General features: G+C 37.8%; 1 protein-coding gene across 1 annotated transcript in view; it reads left to right on the forward strand.

Annotated features, from left to right (window-relative positions):
- RAB5A (RAB5A, member RAS oncogene family) overlaps window positions 1-16,666 on the forward strand; it is an 18,763-nt gene continuing 2,097 nt past the window's right edge. The window contains exons 1-5 of the mRNA XM_065628778.1: window positions 1-270; window positions 6,778-7,028; window positions 10,853-11,004; window positions 12,091-12,213; window positions 14,064-14,157. Coding sequence (XP_065484850.1) covers window positions 6,866-7,028; window positions 10,853-11,004; window positions 12,091-12,213; window positions 14,064-14,157 — 532 coding nt within the window. The 5' untranslated portion in view covers window positions 1-270; window positions 6,778-6,865. The remainder of the gene's footprint in view (window positions 271-6,777; window positions 7,029-10,852; window positions 11,005-12,090; window positions 12,214-14,063; window positions 14,158-16,666) is intronic.

Here is a 16,666-nt window from a genome sequence, read left to right on the forward strand (position 1 = left end):
GCGGAAGTGCGTGCGTGTGAGTGTGTGTTTTGGTCGGGGCCGAGGCGGCGGAAGTCTCGGCGGCGGGGCTGGGTGAGGCCCGAGCTGCGCCCCCGCCCCCACCCCCCTCCCGCGCCCCGCCGAGCTGAGCCGCCTCCCCCTCCTCCGCCCGCCCTGCCCCGGCTCACCCGCCAGCCCCGCCGGACGGACAGACGCCGCTGCGCCGCCGCCCGGTTCCCCCGGCTCCGCGTCCTCCCCCTTTCCCGCTCGCGGCCGCTGCGGCCCGGCCAGGTGAGGGGGCGGTGGCGGGTGAGGGGCCGCGCTCGCGGGACGGCGGGTCCCCGGCGGCGGGGGTGGGGGCCGGGGGGCGTCTGTTGTTCGGGCTGCTGCCGGCCGCCGCCTCCCCGGGCGCCGCCGCCGGCCCCTGCGGGAAGCGTGGGCCCCGGTGCGGGCTGCTGAGGTGGGCAGCCCGCCGTGCGGGGAGGAGAGGTTGGTCTCTCCCTTTCCGTCTCAAAATGGCGCCCCCGATTTTCTCACTTCCCCTTATTCCTGTGCCTGGAAGGGAGCCGGGGGGAGGGGAGATGGTGGTGGTGGTGGTGGCGGGGCTTGGAGGGCCGGGCCCGGGACTCCAGCGAGTAGGAGAGAGCGGGGATCCTCCCCTGCTTGCGGGCTCTCCTGTAGTGCGTTATCACTGTGTGTGTCCAGCTACAAGGGCAGGGTTGTTCCTTTCGAGTTGCTTGTGAGATATGGTAGGAGAGGTTGGGAGATGGGTCCCTCGCTTTCCCTTTCACTTGCGGCTGGTGGGGGGGACGGTGAATACGGTAAGAAGTGCTCAGACAGCACGTCGCCATCTGCGGTGTCACGACAGGCCTAGTGCACTGGGTATGCTCTTAGTTAGAACTAGACATGAAGCTGGAGTACAGTGGAGAAGCAAACCTATGCCCTCTTATGTTTTGGAGGGAGGCTGAGTTGTTTAAGAACTATCAAAATGTTTGAAACAACAGGACCATGAAAGGTTATTCTCTCAGCTTTTTTGCTGATTTTTACATTTTTTCCCCTACCTTACACCTCTTTTAGAGTCTGGGAATGGAAAAGAGAGGCCGAACAGCTAATTAAGCAGCTGAAGTTAATCAGCTTCTTCCACATAACATTCAGACTAAGTAAAAAGCGTATCATCTTTGTTTTTTCCAGTTTGGTAGTGACTTTTCAGAGTTTCAAGCAGGCTAGATTGCATGTCGGTATTGTTATTCTGTAACAAGAAATGTCAGGAAAAGGGTAGATGTTGGCTCAAGTGGGATGGCTAGACGCAGTGGTAGTACAGTCGTTGTTACCTACGTTTTCTGCATGATAAACCAGTTTATCTGAAAGCAATTGGTAGTATACATCATTCATGTGAGCTTATGAGATGGTTATTATCTTTAATTGGAAGGCTATAATTTTTTTTGCAGTGACTGTGTTGATTCACTTGCTTAACTTACTGTGTCATTATGTTTCAATATAAACTGGCTTATATGTGACAAGGATTTTGATAGTTGTATGTATCACTGTCTTGAACACTGCAGTAAGATGCCACACTGACTCTGCCAGACCTGGAAGGGAGTAACAAGAAACTTGGGTAGTAGGAGTGCCTAATAAATAAGGCTTTTTAGATACTACTTTTTAGAACATTCAAGATAGTCTAGTGTAAAAAAAATTAAAGCAGATAATGGTTGCAACTTCACCATTGTATGATCTGTCACTGTTCATGAAGTGTGGAAAAGTTTAATAGAAAATACTGCAACAGTGTGTTCATGGTAAGAAACACTGTCATTTGCTCTGAAATATAAAAGTGGCAGAATGTTCCAGTTTTAAATTTATCTTGAATTTGTGTTGTGGTCTTTGTATTTGGTAATACACTTAATCACATTCATTGTAGTAACAGTGTTAGATGTCTTAATCTCTTTAGTAGGTGGGCTTTTGTCACTAGTGTTTGTTATTTTGATATGTCTGTATTAACTTTCTTGTAGTTTAAAATAGGCACTGATCTGAACACTTATACGACTGAATTATGCCATTAAATTGTGAGTTTGTAGGTATTGGCTGAGACTGTTGGTATTTTGTACACAGACTGAAATGTACTAAAATTTGTGTGGTCATCTATTAAAATACTTGTGACTCTTCTCTTTCATAAATAAAATGCACTAACAAAGACTATATAGCAGCATATATATTTCTCATCTTAAGTGCTGAGAATACCCAGCATCTGCTGAATTACTTGGTAGGATTAACTGGAGTACTTCCTTAATAATATGCTCCAAACTTTGTTCTGGCACTTCACCATGGAGCTGCTGTCCCTTTGGGGGATATTCATGAGAAGAGTGAAAGTTCCTGCTTACCAGAAGGACCTATGTATTTGTAGAGCCCAAGACTGCAAAATGGGTCTTGCTTTTTAATATGTGCTGGAGTTTTCATATTAAACTCTGTTAAAGAAAATCTCCCTCTTTTCTATCCATATGAAGCCATCCCTCTAAGAAACTTCCATAGCATTTTCCTCAGCAGTTTTTTTATATATGTAATTCCCTTACGTAATTTCTGTACATATCTGTTTAAGAGTTTGAGCTTGGTTCTAGTCAAACAATTGCATACTTGCTTTTGTGTAGATGAATGAAAATGTCTTCTCGAAGTTTTTTTTCTTCACATGTTCCAAAGACATCAATAGATTTCAAATTTTACTTAGCATATGAAAATGGGGGGTGGGGGCACATTAGTGGACCTTTTCCTGGAGATTTTCACCAAAGCTGAGAGTAAGAAATAGATATGACTGCTAAGCCCTTCAAGTGAGTCTTCAAAATTACCTTGCAAGTGATTTGTCAAAAAAGACTTGAATTTGCAGTGTGTGTGTGTAGGGTACTGAATGTAGTATTCCTCTCTTGCATGGTGTTGGTTTGTTTTGTTTGTGGTTTTTTCTGATCCTCAAGGCTAGTATTTTACAGATGACTTAGGGAACTGGAGGGTGAATGTGACTTGGAGCTTGTAGTGTGCATGGGGTCTGTAGCATTGAAATATACTTTTAAATCCTTGTGAGGCTCTGTGTTCAGCACACAAATCTAAAAGAACAGGCCAAACTCATTCTCTAATGGCTACATTAGACTGTAGTACTGCTTCTCTTCTGATTAATATAATCTTTTCCTCATGTTTCATGTTTGTATGCTGCCATGTTGTGAGCTTACTGAACAGTTTCAATACCATCTGAAACTTCAAGAGATGATGATTTCCATATACACTTATAGAAGGTGTTAGTGACTTCTAATGTATCCAAGTCATCTGGATGTGCTCTATCAGGTTTTGAGTCTTGCTTTTTTTTCTTTTTTATCCTGAGCTGTTAAAAAGTGGGTGGAATGACTGTAGTAGGTTTTATTATTAAGTTATTAGATTTATCGATGTGACTATTGAATGAATGATGTTTGCAGTATGTTTCCGGGACTTGATGGCCTTCCTCACAGGTAGTGTGATTTCTTATCAGCTTAACCACTGGTTATTTTTGTACATGGTATCTGAGTCTCTAGAATGATTTTTTTGGTAAGGGGAGAGAGGTGTCGTAAGGGTGTAAACTTTGAAGTTCTCTAATAACTGCAGCTTCCAGCTTTGAGTCCTGAAGGAGTTTTGCAAGGGGTAGTAATTACTGTTTTGGAAGTGACATAAATCTGAATAACTAAAAGCTGTAAATGACCAGTTGCAACAAATAGATATGATTCGAGTTAAATCAATCTTACCTCTTTTTCTGTCATGCCTCCTTTTGTTCTTGATATGGAAGACAGCAAACAAAAATGTAGTCATAGCAAGTTACCAGTGTAGTGGATTGATTTCCTTGCTGTGTGTCATCTAGAATCACTTGCTCCAAAGAGAACTAACTTACATGGTCATTGGATGTAGCCCTGATGTCTTTAGTAATGCTGCAGAGTCTAGAAAAACATGGGATGAGTTAAGATTAAAGGGGTTTACATTATTTCATGTTATCCAAACACACTAGAATGCTACAGCAAACTGATGTCTTTCATTATAAAGCAGAAATAACTTGATTGTCTTCATTGCATTTCTAAAGGAAAAGATAAACAAATGGCTAACAGTATTCTGAGCTACCTATATTTTGGCTATGCTTTGCTGCTTTCTTGATTGTAGTATAATTAGGAAAGATTAACAGTTGTCACTGATCCATTTTTATTGAAATTGCTCCCCAACTTCTGTAGTGTATTTCAGCAGCACAGGTAGCAGGGGAGTAGTCTTGGCTGAGAACCAGTACACCAGCTGCGCATGAATTGGTTTATGCTGTAAGGATGAAAGGTCTGGTATTTTTAAAATAACTGGATCCATTCCTGTATTTGAAAGTATTCAACCAAAATTAAGAATTGTAATACGTAGTTATCTTAGTACTTATAATAATAGTGGTGGGATATGCAGGGGCTTTTTTGCTTCATAGAAATGTTCTTTCACTGTGGTACACTTTCATGTGTTTTAAGAACATAAATCTAAAATTAGATATTTATTAGATCATGTTGTGCAAATAAAAAAAAATTGATTTAAGAATAGCATAGTAGTCAAATGAGACACAAACTCAGGACAGACAGGGATGAACACAGGCTTGGAATATCCTACCTGGAAACAGCTAAATTACTTTGAGAGGTATTGGAAAAGGAGCAACATAAGCAAATAGGAGTGTTGTGAAGATGTTGAAAATGTTTTTTTCTAAGACCTATATTCAAGTTTTGTTTACAGTGAGAAATAAAATACCTTTTTTTAATTTTTCCCAACCGTTATGTTGGTAAAGAAATAATGCTAAGATTTCTTTCTTATTGCATGGAAATTAGTTCGTAAGGGAGTATCTTAGTGGAGGATGGGATTCTGCTGGAGTACTAGAAGCACTTTCCAGAAAAGAAAATTCTTCATTACTTGTATTGGGCTTACAAAAGGTAGAGGTAGGAAGGAGTATGAAGGCTTAGTGTCTGAGCTAGGTGTGTAGCAAACTGGAATGCTCAAGTGCCTGATACATGTGCAAAGTGGTTTGAAATGAGAAGATGACTAAAGACTACTGCTTGGTTTTAAAATGTAGTTGCTTTACCATGTGGAAGAAAGATCAAGAAGTCATTTGAAAGTAGTATGTTAGTTTACCTTTTTGCAATATGTGTATTAAAGCCATTTTCTGCATCAGGTGAATGTGCTCTAAACTAACTCGCTTGCATCCCAGATACTTGAATTGTGCACACTTGTTGGGGATACAGCTTTTGTAGCAAGTAATCAGCAAGGGTAGGGTAAAGTTATAGTCTGGTTTGTTTTTTATTTATCAGAAATACAGAAGCAGATGTTTTTCTCACTGAGAGCTGACTGTCACTTAGATGTACTTCCTAAGGGCTCACTGGGAATTTTATTTTGGGAAGTGGGAGGAAGGAGAATACAGAAAGTTATGATGCCTGTCTTTCATACAGCACTGCCTACCTGCAAAAAGATTTAATCTCTACTGCTAAGTGTGTAAGAGCATAGATTTTTAGGCTCAGAAGTGATACCAGAGGAGGTAAAGGCTTCCCTGTCCATATGAATAAATAATGTGATTTGGGGTTTTTTTTTGTTTTGGTTGGTTGGTTTTTTTAAGGAGTTAGAAAAGTAGGTAGACTAAGGAATACACTGCTCATACTTGTTCTTAACAGAGATCTCTATTGTTAATATTGATCTGCTAGGACGCGTTAGTATCGGAAATATCAATTTATCATAATCATAGAATGTCCTGAGTTGGAAGGGACCCACAAGGATCATCAAGTCCAACTCCTGTCCCTGCATAGGACAACCTCACAGTTCACACCATGTGTCTGAGGGCATTGTCCAGTCTCTTCTTGAACACTGCCAGGCTTGGGGCTGTGACACCTCCCTGGGGAGCCTGTTCCAGTGGTCTAGCACCCTCTGGGTTAAGAACCTTTTCCTAATGTCCAACCTAAACCTCCCCTGCCACATCTTCCTGCCATTCCCTTGGGTTCTGTCATTGGTCACTGAAGAGAAGAGTTTGGTGCCTCCCCTTCTGAGGAAGCTGTAGACTGCAATGAGGTCTCCCCTTAGCCTCATCTTCTCCAGGCTGAACAAAGAGACAATTCTCTGGTGGCTTGCACAAAGTAATCTGGAATTGTTAGTGGTCAAGAAAATCCATTTTTGTACATATGGAAGGCTTTATATTTTTGCTTCTCAAAGAACAGTTGTCAACTAAAGAAGGTGTTAATGATTTGTACATCAAGATCTTCTGTACTTTCATTTACGGAAATTGCATTTGATATATACAATAGAATTTAATTGATACTTGCAAAGAACTTGATGTGGTGATTGAGTTTTCCCTATTTGCTTAATTTTTTAGCACACTTTAGTGGTGCTGACTTCAGGATATTGCTTAACAATAGCAAAACTATGGGAAAAAATACTGTTTCTCGTCATGTGATATTTTACTAATAATGTGACAGTCAGAATCACAGAGTGTCTGTTATACTTCAGCCTTGATATGTTAAGAAAAAAGAGCCTGAAGTCTTGGAAGAAGAAACATAATTGGATTTTAATGTCCTAATTCGAAGCTTTAATGGGAGGACTAGGTATTGAAGAAGATAACTGGTTCATTTGTCACCGATTTTTCTGTAGCTGACATCTTAACAGTAATCTTGGCTGTGCTCTGGACTATTGACTTCGGTAAATATTAGGACAAGTTATATGTAATCCATGTTGCATGGGCGAATTAGATTTTTCTTACTCGATTTGTAAATCTAATACAGTCCATTGTCTTTTCATAAACAGGTTGTAACTGGCAGAGGCACGACCGAGATCTGAATCCTGGAACTTGTTTTTGAGAGCTTGAAACAAAGGACTTCTTTCTAATTTGGGCATGGCTAATCGAGGAGCAACAAGACCCAATGGGCCAAATGCTGGAAATAAAATTTGCCAGTTCAAACTAGTACTTTTAGGAGAGTCTGCAGTTGGCAAATCAAGTTTGGTGCTTCGTTTTGTAAAAGGACAGTTTCATGAGTTTCAAGAAAGTACAATTGGAGGTAAGAAAGTTTTCCTATTGATTTGTTTTACTTTGAGTTGATATTGTCGTTGCTGGTGATAACCTTGAATGCAATGGGACTTCTAGAATGGGTCATTGACAGCAAGAATCAAATCTGAGAACTATAACTTTCTATGCTAAAAGTTGTAGGTGGCACAAGGTGGTACCAAGCATCCATGTCAAGTGGAGAAAGCAAATGCATCCTTGAACTGCATAGTTTTGAAAACTGGGCTTTATTTTACATACTGTTTGTGGGTGGATCTGTGGCTGGTTTAATTGTGCTGTATGCTTAGTGCATGAAACAACTGCTTAGTAAGAATTAAGAACTTGCTTTCTATGAACACAAAGTGTTGCATCTTCCGAAAAGATTGTGTTGACATTTTTGCATCCTGGTTTCGGTTTGGGAGAACTTACTGCATTTCTAGATATTCCTTTTTTTGTTAGTAATCACAGAATTTAATGTGCTGGCTTTACATTTTGCAACTTCAAACAAAACAGGTTCTGGCTACTAGAATAAAAAAAAAAAAAAATCTATTTAACTATGAACAGATTTCTTATGCTCCCTGTCTGGCAGATTTCCTCTGTTATATTCTATGTTGAAGTGTTTTGTGCTCTGAGCTGTATTCCTCCTTGGATAAATTTTAAATTATGCTAAAACTACCTAACGGCATATACACTTAAACAAAATCTGGATTTTATGGACTGATAAATATTCTCTAGTAGTCCCTGTTGCTGTTTGCATGAATCAGTCTGTTTCATTGTAATATTTGTGACGCTCTTTCAGTGGTCTCTGTCTCTATACTTGAATAGTTGTTGAAATGTAAAAAAAAAAGTCTACAAAGCTTAGAAAAATACAAATTGAATAATCGAATTTCATTGCATCATTTTTTACCCTATTTCTAGCTGTTACATGTATTTATTTTATCTATCTGCCAGCATAAATGGAGAACCACTTTTTTTCCTCCTTTAACGGTCTTAGTAATGCTCACTTTTGGCTTTGTGCATTTTAGAGTGGCTTTAGGATAGGTGTTAATGTGAAGGGTTTCCCTATTGTCTCCTACAGGTACGTGGTGATATGGAGAGCATTCTGAAAAGATCTATAGTGAATCAGCTTCCCAATATCAGTGTGGTTTTCAATAAAAAAAATAAATAAAAAAATAAAAACCAAACCACACCTATAAAACTATTAAAATTAAGTGAAATTCATTGTTCAATTTTGATGATCTCCAAGTCATTTAACCTCTTTTCTTGTTTTAGTATCCAGGTAGAACTAAGGAAAACCCAAATCCTGTTGCACTGTTTTAAAATCTATACAAAGTTTAAACAAGAGCTTAAATTCAAGTTCAGATATACAGAGTTCAGTGTAATCTCTTTATTAACTTGCACCTCATCTTTATAAACTAGAAATAAGGTAATGCCATATAATACAGCTGAGAGATGCTAAATGCAGCAATGTGGAGATTCAGAAAAAGCTTTCTATAGATTTTGTAGTTGCTTTCTGTAGCTTGTAGTTGCCTAAGGCATAATTTTCTTTGTATACAGAAGGGCCTTTTAACAGAGAGGCTTATGTGTGTTGTGAATCTGAATAAAAATACTTGGAAGAGTGTGCAGTTAAAGGCAGACATGTTTGGTGATGGTGTGTTTTTGCCACTTCAGACTAATGTAGCAATGCCTGTTAGTTGCTTAAGACAAAAGTATGACTGTTAATAGGCTTTCAGATAATTAGCACAGCTGATTAATAGTCAATTTACTATAGCCTTGCAAGAAAGTTACCTTGTTTGGAGAAATAAGCTGGCATTTTATGGTGGTTGATATGTTCCTTTCAAAAAAACAAGAGGATGTCATTGAATAAAACCTTTGTTTTAGTTATCTTCCTGAGTACATCCCTTCATTTATGGAGTGTAGGTACATTCTTCCGTTGAAGAGAATAATGTCTGTGAGAACTTCAAATTCAACTTTTTTAACATTTTGTCTCTGCCTTGGAGAAATATAATACTGAGCTGGTTCTGAGGAGGAAACCCTTAGTCTGATGGAGGATGTACATAGGGGTTTTTTTCTCTTTTATTTTGGTTCTGGGCTGCTTAGGGAGCTACCAAAAGAAGCCTGTTTTGCCAGTGCTTGGATACTTAGCATTTAGAGAGATTAATGGTGATTTAACATTGGAACATCAAAGCCTTTACCTTCTCCAACCTGCCTGCTCATCTGTGATGGATGCTAATACCCCTGAAGCAGAAACACCTGACCACTTAACTAGTCAGCTTCTGTATGTTAGTTACAGTGTCCTTTATAAAGCAAGATTGACTTGCTTTTGATTTACTGTAATGAGTTGAAAGTTGCAGCACTCCTGGAATGATTCATAAGCTGTGCATGGAGTATGTGGAACAGAGTGACATCTCAGGTATGCAAGGGTTATGGGTCATTGTCTCTTCACACACTTGATTTAAATCGGCCACAATCTGTCAGCATGCTTAGTGATGAGAGTCCCCAGTTCAGCCAAGTAGGGGGCTTCACTCAGCATTTCATCAAGCAAGTCTTAATTTTTTTTGGTTTTTGTTTGTGGAAGGAGCAAGAGCAGGCAAGTCCACAGTATTTCACTGAATGTCTGTCGTCACTGGAAAAACAACTCCAAGCATTTATGCTGGGTTACTCAAGCTTTCTTCTAAATTCTTGGAATTGTTGTGTTTTCTGCTGTGCATATGTTATAAGTGGGCAAACAACATGACTGTAAAGCAGGTAATCAAGACAGCTGTCAGACCACTGTAATCATTGTGTGCTTATTTTTAAACTTCAAAAGCTAAGGTAGAACAGATGACTGAGTTAAAACTCAAAGGGTTAGGAGAACTCAGTAGAAGGAAAACTTGCATTTCAGTGCTTTGGGTTTTTTGTGGGGCATGTGTGTTTTTGGTTTTGGTGGTTGGTTGTTGATTTTGGTTTTTTGGTTTCGTGTTTTGTTGTTGGTTTTGGGTTTGGAGTTTTTTGGTTTTGGGGTTTTTTTTGTTTGGTTTTGTCTGGTTTTTGTCTCGTTGTTCTTAGTTTTTTACCCCAATAAATTCTTGAAATTCTAGGTCAGTTTTGTAATGTGGGCTTCTATATTGTGTGGGTACTCACCTCTTTATTTCTAATATGTACCATTATCTGGATGGACAATCTTTATTACCAGTAACTGTTTGAAGACTTGGAATAAGTTACTTGCTGTTTTATGTAATTATAAGACCATTATTTATGGTCATGCATTGAGCTGTAGTGGCAATGGATGCCATTTCCCCTGAAACTGCAGGCTGTCAAAATCATGCTGAATTTCTAGATATTACTTGCAAAGTCAAAAACATGGCTGCTTTAAGAACAAGAACTTTTGAGAAGTGGTTCTTTCTTTCATATTCATTAGCTAAGGTGGAGCTGTCAGGAGCTGAAAATCAAGGCGTTCAGTTACTATTCAAGTAATGTAAATTTGTAGAACTGTAAAAATCTGAACTGATTATAGCATGATGGGATGCTGTTGCTGGTACTCTGTATAGTCTGTTGAAGCAGGATTAAATGTATCTAGAAGGCTTGTACTAACTCAGATTCACTATTGCAAAAAAGGGGGAATTCTTTCCAGTTATTGCTTATGTGTTTAGCTTGAGGAAAGACTGGCTGTTTAAGTAACTGTTCTGTGTTGATCAGAGTTGTGGTCTATCAGCTAATGCTTGCTTCAAACCTACTATATTCTAATAATAGGCTGGAATTGTTCAAAGAAATTATCTTTGTGTCTTTATGAACATAATTTTATATTAATATAGAGGTATAAACAGACTTCTGGTTTCAGCGCCTTTATCTCTTTTGTAGCTGCTTTTCTAACCCAGACTGTATGTCTTGACGATACAACGGTAAAATTTGAGATTTGGGATACAGCTGGGCAAGAGCGGTACCACAGTTTAGCACCCATGTACTACAGAGGAGCACAAGCAGCTATAGTGGTATATGATATTACAAATGAGGTAAGTACTGTATTAAGGAGACACAAGGGGGATTTGGAAGCTAGCAGTCTTGCATTGATCTTTCCTTGATTTTTCTCACTAACTTGTGTGAATCAGTTCATCATTTCATAGAATGGTTTGGGTTGGAAGGGACCTTTAAAAGTCATTTAGTCCAACCCCTTCCTGCTGTGGGTAGGGACATATTCAACTATAGCAGGCTACTTATTTCATATTTAGCTATGTAATGTTATATTGTGTCTGTAAACTTTTTTTGCCAAAAGACCATTTCTGATTTTTGGGGGGGTTTGGTGTTTGAGGTGGTTTTGGTTGTTTTTTGGTTTTTTGTGGTGTGGGTTGTTTGGTGTTTTGTTTTGTTTGGGTTTTTTTAAATTATTTGTTTGTTTGGGGTTTTTTTTTAAAAAAAAAAAAAGGGGGGGGGCAAATTCTATTGTAGAAGTGTTTCAAACCCACCTTTAAATCAGTTCACCAGAACTGAGCTGTTATGCTCACCACATTGCTTATGGCAGTTTATTTCTGATAGTGAAGGACATTACTTTAATATTGTATTATTGCAAGTTATGGGTGAGGACTGGAAAGGTAGCACAAGCCATTGAGACCAAAACCTAAGATTATTTGATTTCTTTTTCTTTAAACTTAAATCAGATAATCATCACTTTCTTTGGTAAAATGAGACTTAAGACCCAAAAACCCAGAAACCTTGTACCATAATGAACAGTTCTCAGTAATTAGAAAGTGTTTTGAGACCATTTCAATATAGCTGCTCATAAATACTATTCTTATAGAGGACAAAATAAAATTCCCTTTTTTTTTTTTCTCTGAGCCACTTCTCTTTCCTTACTTTGCCTACATAAAGATCTTCCTATCTTTACTTACTTTTTCAGCACTATCCCAACTAAGCACATTTGAGAGCTAAGGTAGGAATGTTTCATTTTAAAAGCTCAGTTGGCAAGTTGGAGTGTGCCTTTGGACAAAGGTAGCAGCCTTGCGTTGGCCTTTTGCCTGAAGTATAGATAACAGAGATTGGGATAATAGGTGAGTACAAAAGGATGATAAAACTCAGTTGCATCATTTTGCAATCATTAACAGGAGTCGTTTGCCAGAGCGAAAAATTGGGTCAAAGAACTTCAGCGACAAGCAAGTCCTAACATTGTAATAGCTTTAGCAGGAAACAAAGCTGATCTAGCTAACAAAAGAGCTGTGGATTTCCAGGTATGTACATAACTTCTGTTTATAAAAATAACATTTTGTTGGAATAGAAAGTAAATAAATGTAGGAGGAGCTTATATGCACAACCTAGCTAGTTGTTATAAAGGTCATGCTGTTAAATATAAACGTCATCTGAGACTAATTAAATTACGTATGCTACTGAAAAATCTATTTCTGTACAAGTTATATGTACCAATAGACTTTTTTTGAATAATTAAGTTTGACTTTGAGGAATAACTAATGTATTTGTGTATCTTTAAAGTTAATTGAATTTCTGTTCTTTGGTGTGACCTCTCCCTGTCTTCTACCCAAAATTACCAGTAACTAGAGTTTCAATGGATGAGATAGCAGTAACTCTCAGTGCAAACCATTCTCTCTAACTTGTCATCAGGAGAATTTTGATTATCATATGGTACAAAGCTGATTGATTGTGCTGGACTTCCATAGGCTATACTGTTAAAGCAGTGTTCAAGTTTTAATTGCGTTTTTCATGGCATTCTCTTTTGGTTTAATGGAATTACCTGTGCTCTCGCTGCTGTGTTTTATCTTCTAGAAAGTTTGCCCAAGTCATCAGAAAATAGCTTTCAAAGCAAATAAAACCTACTGCAGATGGTTTTGGTCCATTCTTGATTGATTGAATTTGAATTAAGATCATGTTAGTAATTAATTTTCTTACGGATTTAATAGGTATGTGGTGTCAGTGAGATACTGCTGCATATAGTAAATCCTTTTGTAACTATAGGAATTAGACTATGAAGGTTAGCAATGTTTTAGGTATTTTTCTGCCAGAATTCTACGGCTCGGTTTTCTAATTTTGTACTTCCATGTCAACTGTGTGACAGAAAACCTTTGTCTTGTGAAAAATAGTGGTATTTAACAAATACATAAGCATGTGTAGTCAAAAACTTAATCAAATTTAATTACCACAGTAGAACTACCTTTTTTTTTTTGTACAATTACAATCTTAATATTTTTCAAATGTTTGGGGTTTTTGTTTGTGTGGATTTGTGGGCTCCTGGCAGGCTTGACATTCTTCTTCCTTGCAAAGCACATTTCAGGTTTCTGGGTATTTCTTAATGTGCTATTTCAGATATAGTCACCTAGATCTTAGCAGATGTCAGCCAAATGAATATAGTATACTGTAATTTTTTTTTTTCATCACAGATATTCTGTAGTTTGGCTTTTTACAGATTTCCTATTGAATGCAAAGCCAGTTACATAATCATAAGAAGCTGGGGGTTCTCAGCTGAATTGGCTAACAGGAAGTGCCAAAACTAGAAAACTTTTTATAGATAGTGTATTTCAACTCAAAATTCAGACTGAAAAGGGAGATAATGTGGCAAGATAGTAAATACTGCTTATTTGTTGGTGGATTTCTCTCAGGATAATGAAACTGTTCTGATTCATCTGCCTCAATGGTTGAAAGATTCAAGATAGTTCACAAACTGCCTCTTTCCAGGGTAATAATAGACTTTCTGACATTTGATGGCACTTTCTGGAGCTTATTCGTTCTTGCTGTCACAGATCAGGGATGTCTTTTTAAGAAATATTTTTATTTATTATTTAGTTTTGCCTGAGATTTTTCCATCTGGATGTTTTTAAGATAAGTACTGACTTTTAAGATTGCATTCCTGGATGTTTAACTGCTTGAGGTGGAATTGTAACTTCTTCATAACTGATGAATAACATATTGTCAGATAAGTGTTTCAACAAACCTTCAAAATGGTATAGAAATTGTTCCTTAGCAGCCATAAAAATACAATGTGTAAAGATTGTGTGGTTTGGATTTTGATTGTTTGGCGTTTTTGTTTTTTTTTTTAAATGAAGTAATGCATTCTTATTTTAACTTTCAGGAAGCACAGGCTTATGCAGATGATAACAGCTTATTGTTCATGGAGACGTCTGCCAAAACATCTATGAACGTAAATGAAATATTCATGGCAATTGGTGAGTTTATGAACAAATGGAGAATTTAAGGGAATTGTTTTAATGAGATATGTACCACCATAGCCTTCCTAACTCAGGATCTTTGGTTTTCACTTAAATAATTTCTGGTGCTGAAATTTCCTTAGGCACTTTCAGATCCTTTTTGATGTTCAGAAGTCAGATAAACTTACTTGAAGCACAGTTGCACAGGTTTTCTGTCAAGCACCAAAACACTTGGATTAACTTGGAATAGCTAAGCTGGGTTACCTTTGAATTCTGTCAGCAAGTTCCGTGTACCTGTTTTGACTCCATGATGAAAACTTGTACTGCTTCAAATTCAAGCAAAATTAAGCTTTAGTTGTTATACCATGGAAAAGGCCTTTTTTTTAATATAGGTAACAATAAAAAGCTTTACACAGCTTTTCTTGATTGTAAGATGTACTTGGCATTTGTTAATCAAATCAGTGTAAGAACATAAGTGTATAAATCTGTGCCTTTTGATGGTATGTTTTTTGCAGTAGATTCTGCACTACCTTAGGTGCAGAGCCTGGAATATTGTACCTTTTTTGAGACAGTGGTAGTTGAAGCTGGAAACATTTCAAAATGGGAGAATCATAATGGACTTACTTAAAAAAAAAAGTCAAGTATTCATTTTAGTCTAAACAAAATATTTCCTAATAACACACTTGTGGTAAATTTTTTTGATTCCAAATGCAGCTGTCCAAAAGTTGCGCCAAAGATAGCAATGTGTGTGCTTAAATTCAGTATCCAAGTGTAAGTAAAGGATACTTCATGTGAAAAGTAAATTTACTAACGTATTTTTAGCCCTAACATAATCTTAGGGATTTCTCTAAAGATGTTAACATGTAATAGTCAACATAAATTACTAAGAAATTTTCTGAATTACATTGATAGACCAAAAAAAATGTATTTCATTGTTAATAAAACACTGAAAGTGGAGGAAAAAGAAAGCATGCATTTTTAGGTTGGTTACCAGCCTATTTAGTAATAACCTTAATGACACTTGTGGCTCTGCTACTGGGGAATAATAATGTATAGTGTCAAATAACCTTATTAAATCTGTTTCATATTTTGCACTACAGTTACCTCTATATCCCACTTTTTGTGAAAAATGGCATTGCTATCAAAATTAAACGTTTCTAAAGAGCTCTTAATGTTCTGCTTTTCAAGTCGGTAAAGCAGAAGGTAATTTGTGGTGTGGTTCAAACTTCCAGCAGACGCAGATCAAATCATCACTATAGCAATACTTCATAACAAGTACTTGCTTCATAATAACTATAAATACTTGGGAAAAAAACATTATGAATGGAAAGTATATTTTTCTCATAAATGATCGAGATAGGCCTGTATTTAATCATACAGAAATGCTCAATTACACTGTTCTAGTGAAATTTTTAAATAATTTTGTTTAAAGGTGCAGTGTGCATCTTGGTTTTTAAAAAGAAAAATCCCCAAATCTGATAATTTTTTTGTTATTTTTTTATTTCAACAATAATTCTTATCTGTCCATATTTTAATGAAGTATACAAAGTAAATTTGAGAAAATAATGCCCAATTAGTACCTGAGTATTTTGTCTGCAAGGTTGGTTGTCAATGCAAGTATTCTTTTACATCAATGGGTGAAATTCAGCTTTTGTCAGTGCATCAGAAAAACATCTCTGCAGCAATGGACCCTGAAAAGAAATCTTGACAAGAATACAAGTATTGCATGGAATTTGAAATGGCCTTTTGCGCAACATGGATTCAGTTCTCAGGACCATGTGTAAATCTTCAAAAATGGGAGAAAATGAAAAATGAGCACATGGACAGAATTGAGGGATGCAGGCTACAACTGCTTGTAAACTGGCTGCTTTAGAGCTCATTCAGAACTTCCAATTAAACTCAGGTTAATTTATGGTTCCAGAATGAATCCAAAATGCCAGTGCTCTGAGGGCATTTTTCTGCTGGTGCTTTGTCCCTGTGTACTGTCTCAGAAGCTTAGTACTACATGAACTCTTGGATTCTATCACAGAATCATAAACCAGCTCAAGTTGGAAAGGACCTCAGAAGATAATCTGGTCCAGCCTTCTGTGGGAAAGGGAGCCTAGGTGAGATTACCTAGCACCCTGAGGTTATCTAGCACCACAACACACCTTGATGTGTACTGTGCTGGTGCTCTGGTGGTAACACTTGCATTTCACTCCTTTTAGGAAAAGTTGTTCTTTAAAAAGCTCTCTAAAGTAGTTACTTTGGAGTCAAAGCATGCAGCCAAACTGTAGAACAGGGATGGTGGTTGGATCCTGATAATATGGGCAAGACAGCCTCACTGAAATCCTTTTATGTGGGACGTAGCTTTCTGTCCATTAGAAAATTGCTTGGAGGAGCTGCTGCTCAGAAGGGTAGCATTTGTCACCAAGGAGCTATCCTGGAGCTACAAGGACAACAAAGAAATTATCACAGTCAATTGACTCATAAGAGCTGGAGACAAGAGACAGCTTGAAAAAAAGAGAAGAGACTTGATCTAGTGCTG

Source organism: Caloenas nicobarica, chromosome 2 (assembly GCF_036013445.1).
Source record: "Caloenas nicobarica isolate bCalNic1 chromosome 2, bCalNic1.hap1, whole genome shotgun sequence".
NCBI lineage: Eukaryota > Metazoa > Chordata > Aves > Columbiformes > Columbidae > Caloenas > Caloenas nicobarica.